The 23,243-nt window shown below is 40.3% G+C and overlaps 1 protein-coding gene across 7 annotated transcripts in view; it reads right to left on the minus strand.

Moving 5' to 3' along the window:
• Positions 1–356: 356 nt before the first annotated feature.
• Positions 357–23,243, minus strand: part of ARID1B (AT-rich interaction domain 1B) — a 333,914-nt gene continuing 311,027 nt past the window's right edge. For all 7 annotated transcript variants that reach the window (XM_054162697.1, XM_054162694.1, XM_054162693.1 and 4 more), the window contains 7 exons: positions 15,265–15,403; positions 13,775–13,947; positions 11,979–12,129; positions 9,404–9,500; positions 5,431–6,220; positions 4,508–4,638; positions 357–2,558 (listed from right to left, as the gene is read on the minus strand). In XM_054162697.1, the coding sequence (XP_054018672.1) occupies positions 846–2,558; positions 4,508–4,638; positions 5,431–6,220; positions 9,404–9,500; positions 11,979–12,129; positions 13,775–13,947; positions 15,265–15,403 (3,194 nt within the window). In that variant the 3' untranslated portion in view covers positions 357–845. The remainder of the gene's footprint in view (positions 2,559–4,507; positions 4,639–5,430; positions 6,221–9,403; positions 9,501–11,978; positions 12,130–13,774; positions 13,948–15,264; positions 15,404–23,243) is intronic.

A 23,243-nucleotide genomic window follows, 5' to 3' on the forward strand; every position in this document is an offset into this window, starting at 1 on the left:
TTTCACTTGACTCGGTTTTGTCTTGCTCCTAGCCTAACGTAAGCCTTTCCTCCCGAGGAGGAACCAGGATCGTTTTTGTGTGCTGACTACTGACTGACGCCCTCCTTGATCCCCTACACCTACATCACTAGAATCTTCTATTGCACAGAGCTTTGGGTGATGGTATACGAGTTGTTGGTTTTTGTTTTTGTTTTTTTTTTAAATTATTATTATTTTTTTAACATTTTAATTTTTTTTTTAAATTGCTTTCTCCTTATCTGAAAAAATAAAACACGCAGGAACTTGGCATGTTGGTTATTTTTCACCGTTTTGTTTCGCAGCGGCGAGATTGTTTGGTTGTTTTTTTTTCCCCCCCATCGTACAACGGTTTGCCATAACATCGTTTGTTTGTTTGTTTGTTTGTCTGCTTGCTTTAAAAAAGTCACTAGGTCGCTTCCCAAGAAATATGCGATACAAAGATGGCAAAGGAGGTTGAAAAGGATAATCTATGGCAAACAAAACAACAACAAAAAGGTGTGACCTCTGAGTGTACTAGACAGCAATTTTGGTTAAAAAAAAAAAAATAAAATAAAAAAGATGTACTTATACACATAGACAGCAAATATTAATTTCATAACTGTTCAAATTAATAATTTCTTTAATTCCCAATTGGTAAATAGTGAATGGGGCAGAGGAGCAAAGATTCTTTTTTTTTTTTTTCTTTTTTTTTTTTCCTCTTTTTTTTTGGTTTTTTTTTTGTTTGTTTGTTTTTCCTTCTTCCTACGTTGGATAAACAAGAACAGAAAACAGCCAGTTATATGTGACCCTCTAATCTCCACTCACACATGCTTGGCTTCTCACTTATGTCATAACTGCCCAATCTGAAAAAGTACATCACAGATGACAGATGCAACCAGAGAGTTCAGGACAGCAGATATTGAGATATCCAGCAAACGACCCTCGTGCAAAAGGAACTCTGAGCGGTTCTCATCCACTCTAGCCATGGCCAGCAAGGCCTTGGCTGCCCTGCACATCATGTCTACGCTAGGTGGCTCCAGAGGTGGAGGCTGCATGTGCATGAGGTTATGCTGGCTCTGCTGGTACTGGGCCATAGTGACCCCATCCTCCAGGAAGCTTATCAAGTTTCCGATGCTTCCCTTCTGCACAGCTATTGCCCTTGCCGCTAGTGTGTCCCCCTGGGCGAGGTTCGATAAGAGCGCCATGGACATTTCTCGGCAGACCGGGTTCTTGCGGTCCCCAACGTACCTAACTAAAGTAGCGTAGAGTTTCTCCTGACGACTGAATGGGGGAGTGGCCAAGATAAGGTCCACATTATTGTCCTGGATACTGAGCTTACACAGGGTCTCCAGCACAAGTCTCTGAGGCGAAAGAACCGAGTTGGGCCCCACCGTTGGAAAAGGATCCTGTGCCTCCGCAGACGGGCACACCATCCAGTGCAGCAAGCCATCCAAAATTGGCAAACAGATGCTTTCTGTGTAAGCAGACAAGTCTAGCTGCCCAGAAATGTTGGCTAATGTGACCAATGTGTTATCCCTCAAGACCTCGAGGCAGTCCCACCACCACTCATCCTTGCTGCAGGCTACCCCTTTGTCCTCCTCCTCCTCTTTCTCGTAAGTTTGCGGCGCTCGCTTTCTTTCTGGATGCTCATGGTGAAGTAGGATCAACTTTCCCAGGATCAGCACCAAGCCTGGATGTTTGGACATTTCAGTGTCGTTGCCAGGCACAAAAGACAAACTACGGACGATATTTGACACACAGATGCAGCGTTTGGCCAAGGAGTCTTGCCAGTGAGTTATGGTGCATAGAGGAGTCTCATCCCGGCTCCTTGGCTCATCCTCTAGCAGTTTAATATTTCGGTGGCTTTTGGCTTGATGGATCCCAAAGGGAAATTTACTGCTCTCTGTTTGGGAACCAGAGTTTGAGTCTTCAGGCAATGCTCCTGGCCAAGCTGAGAGGACATCATCAATGGTTGCTGTTATACTTTTTTCTTGTTGTTCCTCAGATTCACCTTTTCCCTCGAGGTCCTTCTTTTTGCTTGGCGAGTTCAAGGGAGGAGGGGCTTTCCTGCGTGGAGGAATTTCCATCTTGCTTTCAAAGTGAGTCTGGATATGCTCAGTTGTGTCACCACCACCAAGCTGCCAGTGGAGAAGTCCACTATCAAATTCCTGAACGCGTCCAAGTTTGTCAGATCGGTCAACAACAAATAGATTATTTTTCTTTACAATCTTTATTGGCAGCTTGTCAAATTTACTGGCTTGTTTTGGCCTCTCACTTGGATCAGCAATGGCACCAGGAGTGGAAAAAACAATGCTCTTTTCTTCTCCTTCTACCTTTTCATCTTCCCCTTCCTCCTCATCTTCATCGAAATAGTCAATACATTCGTCGTTCTCCTCTTTTCCAGTAGCTTCTGCCAAGGACTGGCCGTCATCTTTCTTGGCTGCTTTGTGATCAAGTGCTTTGTGGCCTGGATCTCCCACTTCATATTCCATTAGGATTCCAAAAATGTCAATCAGGCATTTTCTAAAATATTCTACTAAAAGCTCAAGAAATCCAGACAACTGAGGGAAGAAGAGAGAACATAAAAATCAGGTAAGTATTTTTTGTCTGCATGGAATTTTATTAGGACACCTGATACATCCATCTGTGAAAATTTCCCTCCTTCTGCTGTGAACTTGTGGCTAGGTCCTGCATGGCAGAATTTAATCAGAGGAAATCCTTCTAGCCCTGTCCAAACTCTATGTAATGTTGAATGTAATGTTGAACTACCATGGTGTCATTTGCTTAAACTGTAATAGCTATGAGAAGTACAGAACCTTATTTGTGTGTCTCCTGTAGGCTACAGTGAATATCTAGCCTAGCAGCTCTGTCCCCTTGTGTCTAGTAGTCTTAATTTTCTGTACAGTGTAACAGAAGTTTCTAACTATTTTTTTTTCTCATTTACTTGGTTTATTTGATTTGGACTTAGATACTTAAAAGTTATAAACCTGCCTCTTCTCAGTATCTAAAACCAACTGTCCTGTAAAAATCTGACATCCTGGATTAAGATCCCATCTCCATTGGAACAGTTCCATTTCTTACCCTGTAATAGTTAAAATTTTTTACTGGAGCCTGGGGTGCTGTAAGTCACCCTTCAGAAACAGTTTTTGTGTAGGTTTAATCCTCTGAATTAACTTGTACTCACTTTCTTATGGAAAGGCAGTAGTTGGACTTGGTATTAATTTACCCTCACTGGCTTTATTATAAGCAATTCTTTATTGTTATGATTTATTTAGCCTGATTGTCTGGCTTCTAATGTAGGGTTGTTTGTTTTTTATCATGGGCTAATAGGTTTTCAGAAAAATGTATCCTTTTGTCCATTCTGTATTCTCTTACTACTGCCAAACCCTTGAAGAATTAAGAACAAACTGATGATTATGAACTGCAGGAATTATCAGTCATCAGATGGAGTCCTGACTGCCCGCGGAAATACAGTCTGAGGCAAAACTTAGAAGCAAAGCGTATTTAAAGCACAGGTGGTATTCTGTGCAACTTGCAATGTAATCTCTACTGGAATTCAGAGAAGATTCACCTCACTTAACTTCAAACACCTGCCACACTTACACACCTAACCTAATTGTCTAGATTCCTTTTTACAATCAGTGGTCTCTTACAGGCCATTTCTAGGGGATGATTCATCTGACCTATTTTAGATCTCTACTTCAGGAGGAGATGAATCATGCTATAGATAATCCCCAGTTCTAAAGTTAGGTGGGATGAAATGTACCATTTGTGCCTGTGTTTTTTTTAAAAAGGTCATTATATTTAAAAAATGATGAGTTACACTATTAGTAACCAAGGAATGAGTGGAGCAGAGAAACTGAATATTTCATTTGCACAAATTTTAGATGATCTGCATGATCAGCATGTCATCTATTACTACCACCTAGCAGGCCAACGATTAGAGCAGGGCTGAAAAATGCTAGAAGGTAGTGAGGCAAAATCACACACTGTTAAATCTCATGCTACTTGCATCCTTTGACGGCCTGTAAATTGCGAATCTGGCATGTCTGTGCAAAATTAATTACTGGAAGAAGAAACCAAACAGAAAAGAAGATGTTGAAACAATTCCACAGCCTAGTATGGAACTACTAAACAAGTCACCAAAAGGCAGCCTCAGGTCAGCTTAGTATAGTTTTGCAAAGTCTTTTATGGAAACCCACATTAAGCAGGATTGTTGCTGTTTGTCCTTGCACTATTGTGTGAATGTACATGTTAGCCTTCTTACATTCCTACATGCTCCTTTCTGCAAGAGATACCCTTCTTTCAGGTATATTATTTCCCCTTATTATTTGACTTAAAGCTTATCTCTTATTGCTTGCTGTTACCAATCATAAAAAAAGGGAAATCTCACAATATTCAGATTTCTGTTAATTACAATAAATTTGAAAGGACTTCAGCATTTCTGTAGGTATCATACTGCAGTTTTCTCTCCTTGGGAAGTTGAGAAGTATACTGCTTTCCCACCTACCTGAGAGAGGTTGAAAGTAGCAACAGTGCTGTCATCATACAGAAGAATATTAATAGTGTCTAGCGCCCAGGTACTTTCAGCCAAAAGACCAGATTTAAGAGACATCATCACTCTCCAGGCCTCAGGAGTTACTGAAGAAAAAAAGGAGAAGTAAAACAGTGTGAGCACACCCTTGCAGACCATTGGTGAGTTTTGAAAGCTAAAACTGTGACATTACTGGAACACTGGTTAAGACCCTGCTTTCACCACTTAGTTCTGTTGAGTTTTTCTGTAACTGCTGCTCAGCCTTAATACTGGAGAATATCTTAACAAAGAGCAGGGCCATTCTTCATGACTTTGCTGCAACTGGAATAGTCTTACAAGCTTAGAGAAGCTGATGAAACCAAATAACAGATAAATAAAATACTGTGAGGAGTGTGGGAATTTGAATTATGAGAACCTCAAAGTATATACAATGTAACATGAATTCAAGGTAAGAAGATACTTGGGAAAGAATAGGGGGAGAAACAAATACTGCAATAATACGGAATGAATACATGGGCCATTCAGGGGAGGCAGAGAATGCAACTACAGAGCAGAATAGCTGGAGTTTCCATGGAAAGCATTGCTCAGCTAGATGTTGTGTTGGTGATTTAACAGATATTCTGAAGGATTTTTCAACAAGTAATTTGGAAATGTGACACAAGCTTAATTTTTATGTATTTCTGGAAACCTCAGGGCTCCACTTAAAAATCCCTGTGTTACCACATTTTTGTTGAAGACAAACACATTATAGCTACCAAAGTTAATTATTTGTCAAAATAGTAAAGTAAGTAAATGGTAAAACAGTAAATATTAACTATTTGTCAAAACATAAAATAATCAAAATCCAAGTCCCTTTCTCCCAACCTATTTTGATACTTGGGTTTTGTTTTGATGCTTACCAATATCTTTTGAGGTAATCTTTCGTCTTGGTTTCAAGACTGGTTGGGATGCTTCTACAGAGCCTGGGGGGAAGGTAATTTCCCGCCTAATTGGTGGGGGTTGGGGTGGAGGTCCTGTGACCTGTGACACTGGAACTGTGGGTATAACCTTTTGCATCTTCATGGAGGGTAGGAAAGGAGACTTGCTTGGAGACATGCGGTTTTCCAAAGAGCGCTGGAAGGATGCTGGACTTGGAGCTCTGGAGATGTGGTTTGGCATAGAGGGTGGCGTCTGGTAGGATGACTGAGGAGGTCTAGTGATAGGCTGCATGGAGGCTGAGGATGACATATACGAAGGCTGACGTTGGTTGACATGAGAAGGCCACTGACTCTCGTGGTTTATCCTCTGGTCAGGTACCATCATATCATCAGTGCGATTCATCCCTGGATATGGCGGGGCCTGTGCAGGGCCTCCTGGACCTTGCCTGTTCTGGTAAGGGTAAGGCATATCATTTCGTGTTGGCCACATGTTCTGCTGAGGACCTTCGCTGGAGGATGATGACTGCATGGGGCCACCAATCATCTGGGGAGGTATTCCATGCTGTTGCATTTGTCCTGGGCCCTGCATCCTCTCCCTGTTATATGGATAAGGATACTGCCCCTGCATAGGCCTCCTGTCAGGCCCTGCGTAAGCATTGCTGTACTGGTTATACATTTCCTGTTGCTGGTTGCCGTACTGCATGTTATACATATCCCCTTCATGGCGTTTGGCTGGAGGCCCATACATGCCATCCATGTGTCGCTTATAGTTCTGAAAAACAGGTTTGGAAAGAAGATGCAGCACTTTTAGTTCACACACAATACAATCATATTGGCTGAAAGCTCATTAAAAAAGCTGAAGGCACTTAGTTCTAGCAGGGTCGTGCTGATTCCAGAGTCAGGCATGCGGTGCTGTGGGTAGGCTTGATCCAGTGCTTTCATTTTAAGCCTCTGTTTTGCTGTGCTTACAGTTTAATACTAAAAGTAAACTTATCCTTGGGCTATATTTTCTTATGCTTGCTTTCGTTTTCTCCCTTTCTCTTTCCTTTTGTATCTGTCAGATTAAATTCCATTGGTCATTTCAGACATGCATGAAAAAGCAATGGTCCTCACCAACTAAAATATTTTCACTACTTTTTTATGCTTAGTCTACGAAGAAGAAAAATAATTAAAAAAAATTACAAACCCACCCAGTGACTCTTTTCAAGAGACAAATACTGAATAAATGTTTAAAATAACAGGATATGCTGCAAGCATGCATGCCTGAAACACTGCCTCTGATAGACTATGTGCAGTAAATTCATTAATAGGAGAAACCATTCTGCTGCATTTGCTGCTCTGTGTAATTCCCAGGAATGAGGTCCTGTTTGGGTCTTCTCAGATCCCTCTTCCCAAATCATCCTAATCACATTTAATTTACATGAGGTTATTACAGCAAATGGTCACATCCAAACCTTCTGTTCTACTTTATGAGAGTTCTTACCCTGCCAATCAGTAATGAATTGAGGATTGTAACTAACAGCTGCCACCTATGGTTTATTCCCTCTTTGTTCCTCACCCTCTCAAGTGGGGAATGTTGTGTGAGGTAAATTGTTTTACCTTGCAGGGAGCTGAGTTGTTTTTAAATCACACAAGCTTGTATGTATTTATGTTTAAGGTGGCAGAACAAAAAAAGACATATTGCAGTTTGAGAGGAAGGTGGTAAGGTTTGCAGCAGTCCTTAGTTCCTGTGGGAGTTTGTTCCACAGTTCAAACCACACTGAGTGCTCTGAAGCAAAAAGAGTGAATTAAATGGGTGATTTTTGAATATATGATCTATGGCAAATTCAAAGTTACAGCTCCCCCGGAAACTGTATCTCAGTCACACTGCACAATGTATACTAATGCACTAGAGTTAAGATCAGATAAAATTCTGCATGTATTCAATATGGGTCAGTTAAAACAGCTCTGGGATTCATAAAATCATCTTCCAGCTTTGGTGCACATAAACCCACAACTACTATATTATATGGAAGTATTTTTTTTTAAACTTGCTCTGGATTTGTTTGGCTTGTGAAGAAATACCTATTTTCAGTCTCAGATAAACTTCTTGCTGTACTAAATTCTGCTCTTGGGGCCAATTTATACATTAAGAACTGACTTGGCAGTCGCCACACCTAGAAAGGTGGTGCTTGTTTTGCCACAGTGAGTCAGTAGTAGACATTTGGGAATGCAGCCTATGCCTTTTTAAAAGCAGCTCGGTGCTCTTGCGGATGTAGTGGCCACATGTCTAATGGCACCCAGTGCTGAGAACAGTGATGCACCTGAACTCCTCTTCCTGCGTAAGGATTTGGCAAGAGACTGTGGCTACATGATGTGTCTCTCTCCACTGAGGATGTGGAATTCTGAGACCTTGCAGAAGACTGACAGACACCAACACAGGACGCCTGCTGCTCCTGGGGTATGAGCATTTGTACAGGAATCAAAAAACCTGGCTCGAAGCGCTTCTTTAGCCCCAGGAGTTCATGCTCCAGGCACATCCTTTCCAGGTCATTCCCTAGCCTCCATCTTGCAGATAAAGCTTTGAAAGGGCTGTTTTTCACATTCTTCTTGTACCACCACAGAGATTAAGGAACTGAAAATAAGCTAGTGGCAATCTAATCTTTAGCTAAATGAAGAAGTGGAATCCTTTAGGAGAGGGAGGGAGAGGCTGAGGCCAGCCAGGATCCTTGCCCTTCATTCCTTACTGCTTTTTTTGCATTCATGTATTTTGCATTCAAGACTCATTGTACAAAGCATATAAACAGCACTAAGGGACAGGGCCAAACATATTCTTACAAATTCTAGCTGTGTCCTTGCTTAAATGAACATGGAGTTGCTACAGTCCCTGCACACACTAGTTAGCATGGAATACCACCAACTGTTCTGCTATATATCTTTGCAATTTCCCCACTAACTCACCTAGACGGATAGCATATGCACTCATAAAGAACAACAAAACAGGTTTTTGATTATGCTATTTTAGAGATGTTATAAACCAGAGATAAAAAAAAATCTGAAATTTATATACATGTGAGTACAGCACAACCTAAGATGATCTCTTTTAGAGGTTTCTTTCCCCCCCAAATTTCCTAGTAAACTCTATCCCAATCTGAAAAGGGCTATCTGGAATTGGCTTAAAACTAGTTTACATTTTAGTTTTTATATTATAAGGAAATGCTTTCTATTTTGGAATCAAACTTCAAATTAATTACTGTATGACTAGAAATGAATTAGTAACGTGCAGGAGGAAACTCTGATCCTACTGAAGTCAGTGCAGTTTTACTATTGACTTATCAGTTGGGATTTTGTCCACAAGGTATTAGCAATACACCTGACAGCGAGACTGGCATATACAAATGTTTAAATGATTTTAACACTAATAATATTCTCTCTCATATATTTGTACCATGTTATTCCTAGAGAGTATGTGTGGGGAATATGTTAGCTGATTTATATTAAAGACAGGTATCTCATATAATCCACAACAGTATTCTAAATAACTGGGATTGCTGCATGTTTCACTTTGCTCCAGATTTCTGTTGGGTTCATTTGGTTTTCTGACATGAGTTAAGGCTCTTCAACTTGTCAGCCAAGCAAGCAGCTTTTCTATTTGTTTCTGGAACTAAGGCAGCATCAATTTACTAGCCTACGAGTTATACTTTCCTAGTCTGCAGGTTATTAACCTGGGGCAATCACTTGATACGAGCCACAGAGTGTCTGTTAAAATTTACACTCTTCCAGTGTAATGAACATATTTTCCTACAGCTGCAGGTACACTGCTAATCTGTATAGACTGTGATTTTGACTAGGACTACAGTGCTACCATCTGCCAAAAGATGTAAATGGTTGAAACGTATTTTTTATGTACACAGAATTTTGGGGTCACGTTCATTTTAACAAATGTTAGGAATATGGCTGTTTTCCCCTCTCCTACCTGCTGCTGTGGATACATTCCAGGTTGATGTCCTCCATATGGTGGCTGTCCTGAGGGAGGTCCTTGTCCTGGATACTGCTGCCCATATGGTTCATGCCTGAAATGAAGCACCCAAATCAATGCTTGGAGCTGCTGGAATTTACAGTTCCCTGGGAAAAGTAAAGTACTCTGATCATCTTGTACCTTGATGATATTTGCCATTTGGAAACAAGGTGAAGTTACAGTGTGGTATGGTCCTGAGCCTGATATAGTAAACTCTGTGCAAGGAAGGAGGTAATGCAGATAGAAGAAATAGGGAGCAGTGAAGATGCAATAGAGAGATTTAAAGGTAGCAGTCAGGAATGGGAACATGGTATGGGTCAGCAAAAGGGTAAGCAAGGCAGCAATTAGAAACCCATCTCAGGTGTAAAAGTATATGATGTACAGCTCCAAGGGTACAAGTCAAAATTCTTGTGTTTTAACAAGTAGCAAGCTACTTTCTGGATTATTTAAGAATATAACCAATAGTTAACTGAAATAGTGATTTTAGTCTGACAATAGCAACAGAAGGTGAGCACAAATTTCCTTAACATATGTAACATTTAAATACAATACTGCTGAGTAAAAACATTACTTACAATTTTGTTACTGTCCCTGTGATTTTTAATTAAAGCTACATAATGAAGCACACACATAAAAGGCAGACTTGTGTTGTACTTGGAAACTTACCTGTGGCCTTTAGACCTCTAAGGAGCACTACAGGGCAATGGAAATACTTTTAGCAAATATGAATGAAATTTAGGTGGCTGAAATGAAGTATTTGGAGCATGTTAAGACTGATAAATAGTACTGTCTTGCAGACCAAAATGCCCCTCTGTACATTACCAGCGAGAACAGCTCTACAATTTCAGCATAAGTAATCTATCAGGGAGAGTCAAGAGAAACAAGAAGTCTGGGGAATCTGACAGAAGTAATGGGACCTATTTTTCCCAAAAGCATAGAAAATTCACAAGTTTTGAGAGATGACCAGTGAATAAATAGCTGTTCAGCACCTCCCAAATTATTACATGGATGGAGAGAAATTACCTAATGGTAGTTAAAAGAACAATATAACTGATGGGGATTGTCTACAGCTGGACAAGATGATAACTGCAATAAGATAAAACTGAGCACAGATACATGTATGTCATACATAAAGGAACACTTTCTAGATGTTCAATTTGTTAGCCACAGGATAACCACAAGCCAGGTGAAGTTGTGAAAGCTTCAAAACTGGTGTTATTTAATGCTGCTCTGGAGAACTTGGGCTCCTAACATCTCTGATTTCGTGGCTACAAAAAGTCAACTGACTCACCCAAGCCTTTGCAGCCCCCCAAGAAACTGAACCAATGGTAAAAGCCTAAATAAGAACAAAGCAGAAGCAACACACCAAGAGGTCACATACTCTGCTAGCTGCTAGCACTTGTTAGCTGGTTATTGCGGGTATTGCACAGAAATCAGTGTTCACCTTTGCTGGCCAGGGTAATGATTAGGAGAGTAAATGCTTGGGTCACTGTTTGAAGGCACCATGTTGCTTTGACCAGCTGGTCCCATACTGCCTTCAGGACCCAGCCCATGATCCAACCTAAAAAATGACAAAGGAAATCCTCACTCTGTAAAAAAGTGCTTATTCACCATAACTGCCAACAAAAAACCCCCAAACCCCAACCCTTAAAGAAAACATTCTCTGGACTTATCAACTTCCACTGGAACCTTTACTTTACTCTTGCTGACTCCCCAGCAATGTGACCTGTTGAATAACATACTTGTGTTACTCTACACATTTTCTACTTCAAACTGACTGAAAACTACTCCACCATCACACTTAAGGGACTCACACTGCATCACTTTGGCTACCAGCAGGACACAAAAAGTGAAGCTAAAGCACACAGCATATGGAAAGTAGAAGTAGCCAGAGCTGCAAAACCTACCAGAATACGTAATATAATCCCAACATTTGCAAACCATTCTGCTTGCTATACCAATGCTTAAACATCAGTGTTTTCACTAATCTTTCCCAAAGCCTTTCCCAGGCTAAACAAAAGAGGGCTGAATTTATTTTGTGTACTTCACTGAGAGACAAACTTATGAGGGGACTGATGGACACACTGCAAGCCTGGTGCCCTCCCAGCTCAAACAACAGACTCCAGACTCTCCAAAGACAATTCACTAACAGACCACAAACTAGACATATTTAGGCTGTGCATTTTGTTTTTCGTAACAAGCCCACCACCAACTGTTTAGGTAAAAACGTGTCCAGAAGACTTAACTCAAGTGCTACTTTATGCCATCACAGCCCAGCTGCCAGCTGAAGACACTGTGAAACACACCTACGTGCTGATCTGCTGCAGCTTGAGTGACTTCCAAGGTGTGACAATTCCTCCTAATTAATTTCTGTGAGCAGTTAGACTCAGTGGTTTGACTGCCAGTGATTTAGTAAGATGCCATAGGAAATGTAGGCTGCTAAGTTCTCCAGAAGGTGCAATGGGAAAATCATAAGGGGAGAGAGAGGATAATTTTCAATAATGGGCTTTGCTTTTCCTGAAGATTGACTCACCTCCTGTCATAGCCACTTCCATAAGAGAACTGCTGTCGCTGGCTCATACTCATGTTGGACATTGCTCCAGATGGAGTCTGGTTATACATATCTTGTATTCCACTGTTAGGCATTTGTCCAGGGGTCATGAAAGGCTCATTGCTTCCAGGAACTGCCACAGTAAAGGAAATGAAATATATTATTCTGAGCATTTGAGGACATCTTTCTATTAAAGGATGTATTTTAAAATAATGTTCAGATCTGTTACACTGCCAAGGAAAATTAGCTGGTGACTGACAAGATCTCCAGGGTCTGATGAAAACACATGAAGCAGTGCCACACCAAGATGAGCGTTATAACTTTAAGGAGCTGCAAGTTGGGAAAGTAATCTCATCCTATGGAACTCAGATCATCAGGCACCAGGCAGCTTCTTCTCTGTGGTCTTCACAGCTGAAAGATGAACTTGCCCTTGTTCCTTTCACCCCAAACAATGCTAAGTGTGAAACTAAAATCTTACACAAGAGATGATGAAGGCAAATCTCCTATCTTGGATTACAAAGCTGTCAGAATCAGGCTTTTCTTTTCCCCATAAAGCCCTCATACACACGTAAATGCCATAATTTAGTTATGGAAAGGACCTTGTATCCTAGTTTAGCTTCTCAAGCAGGATGGGCATATTCTTCAGGCCCAAGAAAAGGCATGTTGGACACTATTATCAGATATAAATCCCCCAGCAAATAGAGGAACAGACTTTATCCTTTAGATCCTCATAGCAGATACTGAAGAGAGACATACCTGTTTTGACAGGATAAATGTGAAATGTACGACAGAGTGCAATACACCTACTTAGTCACACATGGATATCAAATCTAAGGCAGAGAGGGTTTTCCCTTCCTCCAGCCGTGTTATGCGAGTGTCCACAGTCCAGGCATAAGAATTTTAAGGGAAGGTTTAAAAAAAAAAAATCATCACATCAGACCAACTATCTCTTTTAAAGCATCTCCCCACTTCATCACATATCTTTCTTCCCCTGATTTCTGGACATCTTCTTCCTATTCCTCCTTTTTGTTCCCTTTCAATTTCCACTTTATTAATTTCACCTCCTTCATCTGCTCTTCTCTTCGCAACCACTGTGAACCCTGCTTGTGTTCTTTCCTTCCACTTTCCTATACACATGGCATGTCTTTATTCATTTTAAGTACATTTTACAATATCCACGAAACCATCTGTAGCTTAAAGGCCCAGAAGGACAAGCATCAAGTTAGACATTAATGTTAATTTTGCTTTCTAAAAACAAATGAACTTTGAGTGTGTTTATCACTTTTTGTCAGGGGCTGTCCAAGTGAGAATAAAGTTAGCGTTCTACTCTGAAAAATATGTAAACTGAGACAGCACTAAGAGACTTGCTCAGTTCTGTACACTGAATTTTCATTTCAGCTGTACTACAATCGCGCGTGTTGCTTCACCACTTCATATTCTAACACTAAAGTACCGCGTGTGATCTGCAGAGCAGACAACCACCTTCAAGAAACATACGGTGTTGCACAAACTCTAACCCTATGAATTTATGCCATTTCCTGAAGTGTATTCCTATAAGCATTTTTAGGATTCTCTTAAATCTAAAATAAATGGTGTGACTCAGAGAGAGGAAAATATGCGCAGACCAGAATCAAACAATTGTACTGTAGTTTTTGCTACAAGTACACCATTTTACCAATGGCAAAATCAGCAAAGCAAACCAGCTCGTTCTGATGACTACAACATCGTAATTACAGAAAAGTAGAAAAGAACACCTGAGCGTCAAAAAAAGAAAATACCTTTTCTCATTCCACCAAAAGGATCTTTGTTGGGCTCATATGGCATCCTTCCCATCATATCTGGCATGTTTATTCCCTGCTGGTATGGTGCATTTGGCGTCATGGAGTTTCGCTTTGGGAACGCTGAATCACTTACATCAGAAAAGGGATCATGCACACTAACGGCGCTGTTCCTAGCAGATGAGAAAACGGAAGCATCAACATCATCACGTAAGAATTGTGAACACAGGCTGGACTATCACACACCTAGCCCATGATGCTGTGGCAGTCATCAATACAGGATACATTAGAGGAGGATGCAGATAACTTTCACAATGGATAATCATTAAAAACCAAAGTATACCTTTTTTTTTTCACCAAACTTATCTGGCTACTTACCTTGAAGATCAGGGTTTTAAATCTCAGCCACTGTGTCTGTTGCTATTACTCATATATAAGTATAAACCTTTCTGAAAGTTCACTAAGCTGTTTGTCTTACTACCCCAAGGCAGTGAGCTCCACAGGTTAATTATATGCTGTGTCAAAACAGTATTACTTTCTATTAGTTTCATATTTATTACCTTTCAAATTTACCAAGCACCCCATTGCTCCCCAGATTGAGTTAAAACTAAACAGCAACACTTGACTTACCTCCCAAATACCATTCACTCTATGGAGAGGCACTAACCCTTATTGTTGCAGCCAGCTTTATCCTAAAGTCCTTAAAAGTCTGGCTTGAAAAATGGCATTTCGCTGATAACTATCAGATTTATTCTTAATGCCAAAGAAAAAATTTTATACACCAAAAGAGACCTCTTCTGAATTAAAATGATTTAAAAACATTCTTGTTATCCTTTCTGCAATATTACAAATAGAGAAAAAAAAGAACTTAGGTATGTTAAGTTCAGACTGGCTCTGCACGTAGTTCAGAGCTCAGCTATATTCTCCTGCTGAAGTCAACAAGAAGTCATCTTTACTGGATTTCAGTGGGGTAATGAATAGTGAGAAGGCTTCACTTGAGAGTAAGTCAGTATGTGTGATTTATGTGGGACAGAACTGAAAGGGATCTCTTGGTCAATCCAGTGGAATCCTTTGCTATCTCAACCACTGTTACCATATATGCTTTTCATAATTTAAATTACAGTAACACCTTAAAACCACACATTCCTTCTTCCTAAACATGAATGTCAGGACCTGTATTTAAGGAGGTAAGCAAGGCAAGAAGATTGTGCTTCTAAGCTGCTGCTGCTGTGTTCCACCTTCCTCCCCACACCACATATTCACAGGTCTCCTTTTATACTGGTGTTTGTCTGATTCTTCTCTGGTGTTTGGAAAAGCGACTACAGATCCTTCTCCTTCCTTCCTTTCCCTCTTTCCTCTCCAAAAAATATTAGTTTCTGTCACCTTCAAGGCTCTGACTGGTTCACCACAGAGTCCGATGAGCGAGCAGTTGGGAAAGGGAAAGACTGTCTTAGTTGTAGAATGACAGCCCAAGAGAAACCAAAGCATACCTGCCACCCTGCATAGGTGTCATCTGTCCATGAGGTGTTGATGCTGGTGTTGGAGGCTTTAGGTCGCCTGGCACTTCTGTCATGGAATTACTACCAGTAGATTGTGGTGTCTGTGGACCTTGCAAGGAACCAGAATTAGCTGGGAAATTAAAGAAAAAGAAAAAATTAAAAGGTAGTAGCCAAATTCCTGCAGAAATAATAACCATCAAAGAGAGATACTGGTTCTTTTCCCCATAAGCCTGCTTATACTGTGCATCTCAGTACTTTACAACTTCCTCAAAATCCTTTGGGATCAGGATATGCTGTGCAGTAATAGCCATCATCTTTCCTAGAACCATGAATTTATTCTGCTGCCTGAAGCAACATGAATAGAAATCATCTAGATGAAGGATCATTTAAATCAGAGGTCAGAGAGACAAAGTTAATTGTCTATAGTTTACAACAGAGTAAATGAAGGTTGTTCTTTGGCACAGCTTCTTTATATAATCACTATCATAACACATAGGTTTATAAGGCAAGTTTCAGTGAGAAGCTTTTCCTCGCAAATTTAAACTGCTATATTAATATAAATTCATAATTTCATTTACCACTAGAATGCAGATATTTCCATGGTGAAACATGGCAAGTGATTGGTGGCACACACTGCAACTCTATTCCATCTTTGAGGCAGCATAGCAAAAGATTGTATTTAAGAAATAAAAAAGGCAATCTGGGATAAGAAGAAAGCAATCATTGAAAGCCGAAAACAGGAGGCTTTATCTAACACTCCTAATAAAATAGGAGAAATAGCAATGAACATCTTAACAGAATGTAGTTAAGGTCCATTGTAGAGCATATGTAGCAAGATCAAAATGGTTCTCCAAACCATTTATTTAATCTGCAAAAACTCCTACGCTGAGACCTCAGACAGTGATAGAGTACCTAGTGTCCTCCTTAACCACGGTACATTGCTGTATTCTTGAGATGACAAGTGTACAGAAGGGTGCATGTCCCTATTCCAGTAAGACTGAGCAGCAATAATGGTATTTAATAAATACATCACATAAGTTAATGATACATCCAGATCCAGCTTTTAAGGGTACTGTTTTCGTATGACTATTTAGGAGAAACATCCTCCACCCCCAAAGATCTGAGTAGTAGTTTTCTGATTTGGAAAGAGGTAAGTGGGAATTAGCAATAACATCTAAGCCTTGGATCTGATTTGCCTAGCAACAGAAATTCTATTTGAGGATAACCTGTAGGATTCAAATCTTTAGATACAATTGGGAGAGCAAAAATACCAATAGAAGAAATTCACAGATCTAAGACTCAGAAAGACATGGTCTTGATAGGGCCTTCTTTAATATGGACTGTCATATAAGCATTTTACAGTGTCTGATTATCTACATTCAACAACCAATTGACAAAACTTTATAAATTAATGTTAGAGGAAAAATTGGAACGAGCAGTAAAGGCTTTCCTTCTGTATATGAAAGAAAGCATAGTTTATAATTGACTGAGAATCCTAGAACGCTCATCAACTTGACAGGCAGAGCTTGTTTTTAACTGAAGAACAGCTTTTCTATGTGTGTTTCATTTATATCTGTAACACATGCTCCACTATCTGGAAATCAGTCTCAGCAGCAAGTGCATACATAAAATCTGCATTGTGTAGACCCCACTGTTCCTGTTCCCAGCTTTCTGATGCATGTTTGGGTTATGCTCACATAATAATGAGGTTCAAAAAAAGTTTAAGAAGAGCTCTCTGATTGTATTCATACAGTAACAGCAGCATTTGCAACAACTAATGCTGCAGCTGACTGAAAGCTTTAGTCTTACAATAAAACAAAACTGTATGATAACTAAAAAAATAATGATGTTTCCATAAAGAAGGCCTTTGTACATACGACCCCTGAGTGAGCCAGGATCACTCTCTTGCCTTTGAGCTTTAAACACAATTCTGGATTACTTCTAAACACCATGACAGTGTTTCTGAGTTAAGCCACACATTGTCACATATCATCTCGTTATGTTAGAGGCATGTAAGTAAACACCTCAGTGTTTACTTACATACTTACTGTTTACTTTACATACTTACTGTAAAGTATGATATTGCCCAGCCCTGTGTATTTCTTTTATGGTGGGCTATTAAGCAGGAATTAAGTTCTTCCCTATCCTATCTAAGCCAGAACTTAATTAATATCTAAAGCAAGCAATTTGTTTTCTTTATTTGTGGGCTGTATCAAGATAAGATTTTTTATTATGAATATCAATGTGTTTTATATAATCTTCTTAGACAAAGAAAGGTTTAAAAGCAAAAAGAAGACATCTGAAGATATCCTGTAGAATGGGAATCATGCTATTGTCCCTCTGAGATGGGTAGTGTAAAGGTTGATTAATACTCTTTACAACCCTCAAAACAGGTGTAGAGAAGATGAGAAGAAAACAGGAGTAAATTTATAATTCTGTGTTTGGTTGAAAACTGTGGCACAAGTGCAGCTTATGCACTGCAAAGCGAGGGCAACAAAATGCTGAACTGCTGCTCATTCCCTGCACACTGTTTATTCCGTGTGCTAACACAGACATTCCATGGAAAAAATGTCAACGTGACTGCATAATTAAGAGTGTATTGAACTGTATACGCACAAGGAAACATAATTAAGGTTGCAAAGATTATATCACACTTTTGGCATTTCCCAACCTTTGAGCACTTGACTTCGCATCAAAGCAATATATTTCAAACAGCTTTTAGATACAGCATTGCACACAGATGCCTGCATGCACACGTTAAATACAGACCAGTGATGTTCTTTCACACGTACATTTTACACACGCTGCTATCAGCAGTGTTTTCCACCTAAAGACTACACGAACAACCCTCTGCTCTATAAGAAAGCAACATATTATTTTGTCACATTTCACCTTAAACTAACATTTGCCAAACTTCTCTATGAAATTTTTACATCTATCCTTGCAGGGGTTTTATTATGGCAGATGGTTAATTTTGATTGTGGACGTTCTAAAACAGGAAACGTATCTTTAAAAGTGCTTCACAAGCTTCAGTATTAGAACTAAGGAAGAAGACAAGCAAAAATGTTCTCTTAGGTAATTTTTTGTTACGTGATTCTGCAGCTGACTTGGTGATGTCCAGGAAAAAGCCTGTGTGTATATAGCTACTGATTTCTTCATCTACCATCTACATCTAAGCAACACTCATCTTTCAAGTGTCATAACTGATTTGTAAGAATATGCTTTTAACAATAGAAAATCCACACGAAATAAAATAAAAAGAACATCTTTGTCAATGAGAAGGTGAGGCCCTACAAACTCTTTCTTAGTTCACTCAACAGCATGTGCTAGTCTTGCTCCTTGAAAAGCCTGCATGTCAGTAAGCAGTGCTTTTGGGAAAGACCTTTTATTTACCAGAACAGAAGTATGCAGTTAAAAAAACATTAAAATCTTTCTCTTGCCAGCATTTTTCCCTTCAGGAAAAAAAAAAAAGGGAAGGAAAAAAAAAAAGCAACCTCTGAAATTCCATTAATAAGAGGCCTGACATGCTCTCTAGGATATCCCTACCTTTTGCCAGAAGCTACAAATGTATACTCTAAAGTAAACAATGGAAAGGTTACTGAAGGTTAAGTACATTCACATACTTCAGAGTGAACAGCCAGCCACCACGCTGGGAAGATAATTTACACAGCATGAACCCAGTGCCCCAGTTAGGCCAGGCTGGGGGCCACTGGCTGTGGCAGGGCCCCCCGCGCAGGCACGGGTGCAGGCATGGGGGCACTTTTGTCTGTTCCCCACTGCACCCCTCCCAACACCTCACCCATTCATCTTCTGTGGGGATTCCCTGGCTGGCCTCATGACATGCTCCGTGACATCACCTGCCTGCTAATAATAGCTCTTCAGTCAGCCACCCACCAGCAGAGACGGATGGGTTTGGTTACAGATGCACTCACTGAATGGCTGTGTTGTGTCCCTCCTGCCATCCCCCTCCCCAAGTCTTGTTCCTCTGCTGCCAAGGAAACACGGAACACACTCTTGGCGTGCTCTCATTGCCTCTTTCCAACACAGACCTACAATTTTCCAGGTTTGCTGTAATGAAATCTCTGCTGACATCAGGGCCAGCTGCTGAGTGTTACTTAGGAGCATCCTTGCCTGTACCACTGTGGCCATCCTGTTGATTCCGTATGGGATAAACACTTGGTCTGCAAGTTTGGGTATCATGCCTACGTAACTACATACTGCAGCTAACAATTTTAGCATGACAGTACAGCACTGGAAAACAACTTCATGCTGATGATGTTTTGAGATTTGCTCTCTAGCACCCAGGAGTGCTTAGAATAATGCCCCCTGGAATTCTTTTCCATTTAAAACTTGCCACGTAACTTGTGCATACTTCGGTCAAAACTATCAAACATGCATGACAGGAAGAGGGTTTTGTCTTTGCACCCATTTCTGGAAAGCCTTGAGTCCTAGAAGGATGCTTCTGAGCACCTACAATGCCTTTGTCTCTATAATGGATTTTCCTACACAGCAAAAAAAGCAGACAAGAGTTGACATGGACCTTGGCACAGACCCAGCAATCAGGACATAAGGCCAACAGGGTCCTCTAATAGCTAGCTCATCATTAGGCATCTGCTGCTGGTATTCACTGCTGATGGCATTACCTGACCCAGACAGAATTAAGCTGTGATACAAAGGCCTCAGCATACCACAAGCATGTCTCAGAGGAGTGCAAGCCATACTAAAACACATTTGGGGCCTCACCTCTCCCTGGGAGTTTTATGAAAGAAAGAAGAGGTTCTGACAGCGATATGAAGCCAGAACATTGATTAAAATAGGCAGCTAATCCTATGCCTAATACCTTGGCTACTGTGAAAATCTCTGCCGAACAAAGCCAACAAGGCTGTCACTTCACTGCTCTACTCACTCCTTTTTTCAACTTTTTATAATTGCTGACAGTATTCTGAATTGCACTGTACATAGCATGCATTTTTTCAGTCCTTTACATGTCATTTACCTTATTAATGATGCTGTAAAAACCAGAAATGATGGGAGAATCCAACATACTGCGCTCCAAGCAAACGGAATAACACATGGACCCAGATCACTGCTTCACAGTCCCATAATCTGACTTACACAACACATCCTTTCCCCTAATGGGTTCTTCTATAGGAATCTCCTCACTATGGTTGTTGCACTGTTTCCCAGCGTTCCTGCTATGACTGTATTTTAAAGGTCATCTGTGAGGCAGTCACATAATCATCCCTTGGATGCGAGACGTCTGCAAGAACGGATTTGCTCTAAACTGCGCTTCAGCGTGCTCCTGTCTTGCTAAACATCTGCCTGGGAACTACATGTACACAAGAGTTGGATTCTTCTGCATACCAAGAAGGCTGCCAGTCCCTATGTATTCTTATGAGGAATTGAAATACTTGGATTTGAAAGTTTTATGAAGATCAGTGGATTTTTAAAATCTCAAGACTGACTTCATAGCATCAGCTGGTCAGCACTGGACAATACATAACTCTCCCCTCTCAGATAAGTCCCTCTGCTTTTTAATGAGAATTACTTTCAGCCCTAATACCATAACTAGATCTCTGCAAATGTATTTGGCTTCCGAGTAGCTCTGCCTACACTGAGCTAACTGCACAACAGAAGCTAATGGTTAAAGCAAGGACCTTTGGAAGCTACTGTTTCTTCTTGTACTGGGCTCCTGTTCCCTCTGAATGCCAAAGAGTAACTGATTATCTAAAGTACATCGACAACTTTACTTCTTTTGTGCAGTTAAAATGTTAATGTTGGAATATACTAAAGAAAAAGGAGCGAGAAAAAAAAGGCAGCTATTAAAGAGAACAGGCTTGTACTCTCTGCAGCATCTATACCTCAGCGGGATTTCATGTACTAAAGCTGGTACACACTGGGAAAGCCTTTCTCCATACAGAAGTGCAGTCCCATTCAATGACATGAGCTCTTTTCTTGCCAGCAAAACAAACCTTGAGATCTTTCCTTGCTTCCCCCTCACTATGTCCTGCTGTGCTTTTATTTTAGAAAAATAGTTTCAGTTCTCCTCACAGACAGCTTGCTTGAATGTTATAATAAATTTTAATTTGGATTTTGCCATTTTCATCCATGGCATCATGACATAAGAGAACCCTGTAAAAGTGGTGCATTTGATGTGTCTATTCTCTTGTTTTGGTTTTATGTATTCAAATAATGACTCTTCGTCTCAAAATTCAGTCAGTGTATGGGGATCATCCCCAAACCAACTACTGAGAGCAGTGCTGCAAGGAGAAGGGTAATGGAGGTGAGAAACCAAAGAAAAAATACTCTTTCATTTTTAGTACTGCTAGCTTCAGAAACAGATTAATTTCCTCCTCACCATCCTTAACAAGTCTAAAAGTTTCAGCTCCCTTTATCAGCCTTCTCAGAAGGTGATAAGCATGTCCAACCCTTTTTTCCCCCGCAACAGTGCATATTCAGGACACTCTCTGCGCATTTAAGGCAGACAAACATTTGGACAATGGGCTTCACTTCCAGTACCAAGTGTTTTTCTGTAAGTTCTTCTGAACTCACATTGAAAATTAACCTGGATATTGTCCATATTAAACAATCAGCAATGAGGTATCAAATAACCCTAGGTGTTAACAGGGTGGAGGAAATATTTAAGTTAATACACAGAGAGATGTACCTAAGAAGATTTTAACCAAATACTCCTGCAAATCATTGCACTGAATACACCCGGCTGAGAAAAATTCAAGCCTTATCGCCGTTATTTTTTCCTGTACTGACAAAGCACTATCATAAGAAACGATCTTGTAAAGGCCAGAACTGTATTATATGATTATAGAAGTCTTTGCAATTTTCTGTTATCCACGATATGATATTGGAGCCATGCAGCCTGCAAATTGTCTGCATAGCTTGCTGGATCCCTGACTTGCCACTTTCCATTTTCAGCCAGTGAACTGCACTAACAGAAATCAAGTTATTTAATGTTTTCCTAAAACTGCCTTCTAATGCAGGAAACTGCTGCAAACAATCAAGGAATTATAGTCTCTTGGCAATAACAGAAGGTGGTCTGCCTGGTAGTAACTGTGAAGGCAGTTCACAAATTTTGTCTCATTATTTTGTTGGCCAGAAAAGCCTAATAACCAGCAAATCGAAGGAGTTTTCCCCCCTTCTATGGGTAGTCCATCCAGAAGACAACATTATAGACTAGTAAAACATCTCTTCCTATGTACTTAAACTGTTTCTACTTAAGAATTTTTCTGCCTTGAGTATCAATTATGACTATCAAATCTTGAAAGTCTTAAGTAAAATGAATTTAGAAAGAAAGTAGTGTGGTTGTAAGTGCCACATCGTACAAGAACAGACAAGAAGCAATTCCGGTTTTTCAGACAAGAAGATAAAGACTGTGATGGTAATGGCTTATCTGACATACAGGATTATCAACAAAGGAACAGAGCATGCCTCCAAACTATGGGGCCTGCAGTGGATACACCACACTCTCAACTCTATCCATTGGCCACCAGTCACCGCGAGCTGTATCAGAGCAGACAAACCAGCTAAGAGCCATTGATCATTCCAGCATCTGTGATCATGACTCCAATTGAAGCTTTATGAACCAACAGTTGTGTTGAAAATGCAGCTTCAGTCACAGAAAGGAAATTGCAAGTACTAGACTGATCTTTTTGTCTGCTTTCAGTACTGGCTGACTCCTGTCTTAGAGTTGCAAGCACATCTGTGCAGAATGCTATTCTTTTCACTATGTTGATATAGCTGTGAATATTAAGGGTATGCTGGTGCATGTGTCTTTGTATGTTAGAATGAGCAATGACAAAGTAGACACATGTCTGTGGGTGGCCCTTCAGAGTTAAATCTGACTCGACTCAGGAGCTAGTTCCAAGTTTGAAAACAAGATGACAACAATGTATTTATTCCTGTAATGTGTCCAGCACTAGCAAGACACGCCTCTAAATATATAAATTGCAACC

The sequence above is a fragment of the Dryobates pubescens genome, chromosome 6, assembly GCF_014839835.1.
Source record: "Dryobates pubescens isolate bDryPub1 chromosome 6, bDryPub1.pri, whole genome shotgun sequence".
Taxonomy (NCBI): Eukaryota; Metazoa; Chordata; class Aves; order Piciformes; family Picidae; genus Dryobates; species Dryobates pubescens.